General features: G+C 43.6%; 1 protein-coding gene across 2 annotated transcripts in view; it reads left to right on the top strand.

The window, feature by feature from the left end:
- Positions 1-7,047, top strand: part of Abcd1 (ATP binding cassette subfamily D member 1) — a 25,561-nt gene that overhangs the window by 4,476 nt on the left and 14,038 nt on the right. For both annotated transcript variants that reach the window (XM_013355432.2, XM_005371809.2), the window contains exon 2: positions 917-1,097. In XM_013355432.2, the coding sequence (XP_013210886.1) occupies positions 917-1,097 (181 nt within the window). The remainder of the gene's footprint in view (positions 1-916; positions 1,098-7,047) is intronic.

The raw sequence follows: 7,047 nt of genomic DNA, 5'->3' as shown, positions 1-7,047 counted from the left end.
CCTCCCAAGTGCTGGGATTAAAGGCGTGCGCCACCACCGCCCGGCTGAGGCAGAGAAATTTAAAACACCACAGTCACCTTGCCATGAATACTTCCCAATACTTCTAGACTTCTCTGAGGTCTGACTGACTTCAACTGCCACCAGATTTGAGCATATATTCACCTTGTTTTAGTGGGAAAATTCAGTGTAATTTTCTCACAGCAAAGAGTCCTAGGAAAGTAGCAGGAGCTGGGCGGTGGTGGCACACGCCTTTAATCCCAGCACTTAGGAGGCAGAGGCAGGCAGATCTCTGTGAGTTTGAGGTCAGCCTGATCTACAAGAGCTAGTTCCAAGATAGTTAGAACTGTTTCACAGAGAAACCCTGTCTCAAACAATGAAAGAAAGAAAGAAAGGAAGGAAGAAAGGAAGGAAGGAAGGAAGGAAGGAAGGAAGGAAGGAAGGAAGGAAGGAAGGAAGGGGAGCCTGAGTAGACTAAGACCATTGACTGAATTTTATAAAATTAATAACTTTATCATTTGCTCTCCCATGCTGACCTTTGCTTAGTTCAAGGTAGAAAAACTTGCTCATGATTTCTGGAGTAGGGAGGCATTAGGAGGGAGTCCAAAGAAATGGGGTCAGCAGATGAAAGGAAGCTGCCCTAAGGGGCCTGGATCTGCCCAGGCAGGGTACAGAGAGGGAGTGGTGAAAGATCCAACCACAGCAGTAATTGAAAGAGAGGACAGGAGCTGCCCCATAACATCAGGCAGTCCCTTACCATCACCCCTATTTGAGACTTGGCCCTACTACAAGTATAGTCCCCAATCCCTTGGCGTTATGGCCATCAAACAGCGTGGTATGTATGTGGGCTGTACTTGAGGACTCACTATCACCCCCAAGGAGTTGTTCCATGACTTTTGGATATCTATTGTCCTTGCAGGTGGAGCTGGCACTACTGCAGCACTCCTATCAAGACCTGGCTTCACAGATCAACCTCATCCTGCTGGAACGCCTATGGTATGTCATGCTGGAACAGTTCCTCATGAAATATGTATGGAGTGCATCCGGCCTGCTAATGGTAGCTGTCCCCATCATTACAGCAACTGGCTATGCAGAGTCAGGTAAGAGCCAAGGATTCAGAGACTAGGGCCCAGAGCTCAGCCAGCCCACTTTCCCCTTCTATGTGGGTGCACTGAGCCTACTGGCTTTGAGATGATCAGAAGTCAGGCATTCCTCTGAGCTCTTAGCTGCCAAGTATACATCTCATGGTCCTTGGTGCCCAGAAGCCTAGCACAGGACCACAACTTAGGAACTCCACTTTTCCACCTGTGCATACCCTTTACCCACCTGTCCTCAGTTTTAATTGGAGCTAAGCATAGGGTGGCTTGGGTAAGCCCTTTCATGACCCAGCCTTTGTTATTTCCAACAAATGGTTCTCACAAATGCCAAGGGTAGACAGATGCCTTTGTACAGAGTAGGAAGCCTGCCCTGCCTATCATTTTGGTGGTGGTCAGGTTGTCTTTATTTCTGTTTGTTCCTTTACTGGTTTGCAGTTTATTCATTCACTTTTCAGAGATTGCCCTTGAAAAGGTGAACATACATTCTTGAAAACCTCCTTAGATTAATTAATAGCTCTCTTCCTCCTAAGCCTTAGACTAGTTTACCTGGAGAAGCAACCCCCATGACACCTGTTAGTACAACCCAGCCTTAATTTTAGTTTTGTGGATTATTTTTCTTTTTGTTTTGTTTATGTGTTTTGATTTTTGAGAGGTCTCTTATAGCTCAGCATAACCTTGAACTCAGTATGTAACTGAGTATGACTGTGAATTGTTGATCCTCCTACCCATTTCCTGAGTTCTGGGGATTACTAGTGAGTACCAGAACACCTGACTATCATGTGCTTTCATTCTCTGTTATGGCTTTGTGTGATGTATGTAAACTCACAAACATGGATACTGATTTCTCTGCTCAGTATTCCCTTCCTTCAGTCATCCCTCCCAATAGACATTTTTAGAAGTTCACTCTTTCTTTTTGTGGTTTGTTTTGATTTGAAATGAGTCTCTCTTTATAGCCCAGATGACCCTTGAACTTGGCCATCCTCCTGTCTCAGCCTCCCCTGTGCTGGGATTACACTTAGCCTGGCTATACTAAAATATTCTTTCAGTAAGGGGATATGATGTCCTCTTCTGGCTTCTGCAGGCACCAGGCATGCACTTGGTACACAAACATACATGGAGGCAAAACACACATATACATAAAATTAAAAAAATATTTAAAAAAGAAAACCATACATATTTGAAGAAAATACAAGTTTGATACAGGAAAAGCAGAATTCCATACCTAAACATAGTTCACTAAAGCTGAGGAATACAAAAGAGAAAGAAATGGGTATCATCTTTACTTTTGTTTTTGTTTTTGTTTTTTATTTTTCGAGCCCTGGCTGTCCTGGAACTAGCTCTGTAGACAAAGCTGGCCTCAAACTCAGAGATCTGCCTACCTCTGCCTCCTGAATGCTGGGATTAAGGGTGTGTGCCACCACTGCCCAGCTTCATGGGGTCTTTTTCACTTAGCTTGTCTGAAAATATCTTTCACTCTTTTTATCTTTTACTCTTATTCCTGAACTAGTTAGGTTAAGCATAAAAATTTAGTGGAAAGTTAATTTATTCCAGTCATTTGACAAAATTTCATTGTCTTCTCCCTTCTTGCATAGCTATTAAATTTTCTTTTTTTTTTTTTTTTTTTTTTTTTTTTTTTTTTGGTTTTTCGAGACAGGGTTTCTCTGTGGGTTTGGAGCCTGTCCTGGAACTAGCTCTGTAGACCAGGCTGGTCTCGAACTCACAGAGATCCACCTGCCTCTGCCTCCCGAGTGCTGGGATTAAAGGCGTGCGCCAGCACCGCCCGGCTTAAATTTTCTTTGTGAGTTTAATTATAAATACCATGCATTTTCTCTATAGATACCTTTATTATTTTCTTTCTCTTTTGTATTCCTCAGCTTTAGTGAACTATGTTTAGGTATGGAATTCTGCTTTTCCTGTATCAAACTTGTATTTTCTTCAAATATGTATGGTTTTCTTTTTTAAATATTTTTTTTTAATTTTATGTATATGTGTGCTTTGCCTCCATGTATGTTTGTGTACCGAGTGCATGCCTGGTGCTAGAAGAGGGCATCAGATCCCCCTAGAACTGGAGTTACAGACAGTTGTAAGCTCCAAACGTAGGTCTTCTGTAAGAGCAATGTCTTAGTCACTGTTGTATTGCTATGAAGAAACACCTTGATCAAGGCAACTTATAAAAGAAAGCATTTAATTGGGGGCTCGCTTGTAGTTTCAGAAGATGAGTCCATGACCATCATGATGGAGAACATGGAATCAGACAAGCAGGCATGGCACTAAACAGTAGCTGAGAACTTACACCTTACCCACAAATTGGAGGCAGATAGCCAAAGAAATTGAACCTGTCATGGCTTTTGAAATTCAAAGCCCACCCTCACCTGTTATGCCCAAGTTTCTGATCCCCAAATGAATTTACGGAGCTGGATTTCTGACGCAAATTACATGAGGGTTTTTAAATAATATTCGAGCTCGAGTTTGGACTATATACCTCCACCACACCCACTTCCCTCACCTGCAGTGGGTGAGCAAAGTACAGCCCTGAACTTGGGGAAGGGGAAAAGGGGCAAACTTTTAAAGGGGATAGTCAGGGGAGTTCCGAGTCCTGTCATTTTAGGATTGGGTGAGGAGTACATAAGGTAGTTTCTGAACCCATTGGTCAGTTTTGAGGCACAAAAACCTAACAAAGAGCCATTAATAACTTGACAAGGTATCTTCAAGGACAGGATACCTCCCAAGAACATCTGGACCTCATTAAATTTTATGGCCCTGCTCCCTATCATTTTAATTGGCCATTTTTAGGGTATCTATTCAAATTTCTGCTATGGCAGCACATTTCTGGAGCCAGGGTCAAGGCTCAGTTATTTACCAGGTAGCCTGTAGGGAAAATGGAATCCCTGTAAAATTAAGTCTTGCACACCCTCCTTAACATATCTCCTCCAAAAGGCCCTACTTCCTAATTCTTTCCAAAACAGTTTCAACTGAGGACCAAGCATTCAGAAATATGAGCCTATTGGGCCCATGCTTATTCAAACCACCAAAAGCAGCAACTGTTCTTAACCACTGAGCCATATTTAGGCTTTTCAGCTTCTCAGTCTTCCTTTTTGCTCAGTAATTCTCCAGATCACCTGTTGTTTTTCTTTATCATGTCCAACTTGAATTTTTTAAATAATTTAACTATTTCTGGCTACCTTTATGTGCTATGCCTTATTGCTCTCCCAAGTACTGCCTCTCAGTATAGGTCACTTATTTGTGGGATTTCTCTCCCTCACCTTTTATAATGAGATGGATGAGGGTGGAGATGTGGCAAGTGCTGTTCCTGGTACTTCAAAGAAAGCCTTGAAGGAAGACACTTTACCACTGGGGATGATTTTAGATAAGCTTTGTTTTGCTGTCCTGTAATGGTAGCCCCAGGACTGGAAAAGGGTTGTGGCTGCAGTATCTTGTTTGCTCCTCCTGTCAAGCCTAAACTCCAAAGGTCCCAGGACAGTAGGCTTCTAGAAAGTTCTAGCTGCTCTCCTAATGTCCTGGCCACAAAGAATTGTAGACCCCGTTCTTGCATAGCTATTAAATTTGTCTCACTGACAAAGAAAAAGGAAGGCTGCCTACTGTAGTTATATCTTTGAAGACAGTAGAAAGGGCAATATTTAGACTTAGCTCACCACACCCTTAGCACATTAATTTACCCTTCCCCATTTCCTGGGCCAAAAACATCCATCCTGTTCCCTTTCAGGCTTTTCAGAGCTGACTCTTTGTACCTTTTCCTCCTCCCTGACCAGCCCCAACCATTAATCCACTTGAGGGTCATATATGTCCTGGTTACCTCTTCCCACAGCGTTAGCCCCAGAGTACTGATCCTTTCCAAGGCTTTATTATTTATCCACTTATCCAGCCCTTCATTATTTATCCATCTGCACCCAAGGGCCCATGGAGATGGCTTCCTCCATGTTCCCCACCATCATTTCCAGGTTTCATGTGTAAAAACCTTGTTCTGAGGCTGGCAAGATAGCTAGCAGGTAAAGATGCTTGCCCTGAAAACCTGGTGATTTGATTGGTTTCTGGCGCCCACACAAAAGTAGAAAGAGGAGAGATAGATGGCTTAGTAGTTAAGAGCACTGGCTGCTCTTCCAGAGGACCTAGGTTCAATTCCTAGCACCCACATGGCAACTCACAACTGTCGGTAACTCCTGTTCCATCCAGGGGCTCCAACACCCTCACACAGACATAGATGCAGACAAAACATCAATGCACATGAAATAAAAAGAGAGAAATTGTTTTTCAAAAAGCAGAAAGAGAAGTCAGGTGGTAGTGGTGCACACCTTTAATCCCAGGACTCAGGAGGCAGAGGCACCCAGATCTCTGTTACACAGAGAAACCCTGTCTTGAAAAAAAAAAGGTGGAATCTGGGTGGTGGTGGCACATGCCTTTAATCAAAGCACTGGGGGAGCAGAAACAGGTGAATCTCTGTGAGTTCACGGCCAGCTTTGTTGACAGAGCAATTTCCAGGACAGGTTCCAAAGCTACAGAGAAACTCTATCTCAAAAAAAAAAGTGAAAAGAGAGAACCCATTCTACAAAGTTGTACTCCCTCCCACACATGTATGCTGTTTTACATGTGTGCCCACATATTACATATATATACATACTAATATTAATAATAATTTCTTAAAGCCTTACTCTTATGTGGGCCGCAAGATCATGAAAGTTGAAACTGTCAACTAAGGAGACTTTAAGGGCGTGACTATGGGATGTAAACTGACCAAAAATGCAGCTTTAGACAGGAGTGATTTTTTTTTCCATTTTTAAATTTTTTTAATTAAAATTTCCACCTCCTCCCCACCTCCCTTTTCCCTCCCCCTCCCCCCACTCCCCATGCCCCACTCCTCTCCCCCTCCTCCAGTCCAAAGAGCAGTCAGGGTTCCCTGCCCTGTGGACAGTCCAAGGTCTTCTCCCCTCCATCTAGGTCTAGGAAGGTGAGCATCCAAACAGGCTAGGCTCCCACAAAGCCAATACATGCAGTAGGATCAAAACCCAGTGCCATTGTCCTTGGCTTCTCATCAGCCCTCATTGTCTGCCATGTTCACAGAGTCCGGTTTTATCCCATGCTTTTTCATCCCAGTCCAGCTGGCCTTGGTGAGCTCCCAATAGATCAGCCCCACTGTCTCTGTGGGTGGGTGCACCCCTCGCGGTCCTGACTTCCTTGCTCATGTTCTCCCTCCTTCTGCTCCTCATTTGAACCTTGGGAGTTCAGTCCAGTGCTACAATGTGGGTCTCTGTCTCCATCTCCATCCATCGCCAGATGAAGGTTCTATGGTGATATGCAAGATATTCATTAGTATGGCTATAGGATCGGGCCATTTCAGGCTCTCTCTCCTCAGCTGCCCAAGGACATCGCTGGGGACATCTCTCTGGACCCCTGGGAACCCCTCTAAAGTCAAGACTTGCCAACCCTAAAATGGCTCCCTTAATTAAGATATATACTTCCCTGCTCTCATATCCACCCTTCCTTTATCCCAACCATCCCATTCCCCCAAGCTCTCCCCATCCTCCCCTTCTCACTTTTCTCTCCCCATCTCCACTTTCCCCTATTCCACCCAACCCCCCAGTTCCCAATTTTTGCCCAGCAATCTTGTCTACTTCCAATATCCAGGAGGATAACCATATGTTTTTCTTGGGTTCACCTTCTTATTTAGCTTCTCTAGGATCGCGAATTATAGGCTCAATGTCCTTTATTTATGGCTAAAAACCAATTATGAATGAGTACATCCCATCTTCATCTTTTTGGGTCTGGGTTACCTCACTCAGGATAGTGTTTTCTATTTCCATCCATTTGCATGCAAAATTCAAGAAGTCGTTGTTTTTAACCATTGAGTAGTACTCTAATATGTATATATTCCACACTTTCTTCATCTATTCTTCCATTGAAGGGCATCTAGGTTGTTTCCAGGTTCTGGCTATTACAA

This window comes from Microtus ochrogaster, unplaced genomic scaffold (assembly GCF_000317375.1).
Source record: "Microtus ochrogaster isolate Prairie Vole_2 unplaced genomic scaffold, MicOch1.0 UNK129, whole genome shotgun sequence".
NCBI classification, from domain to species: Eukaryota; Metazoa; Chordata; class Mammalia; order Rodentia; family Cricetidae; genus Microtus; species Microtus ochrogaster.
This window is presented reverse-complemented; position numbering and strand designations above follow the sequence as displayed.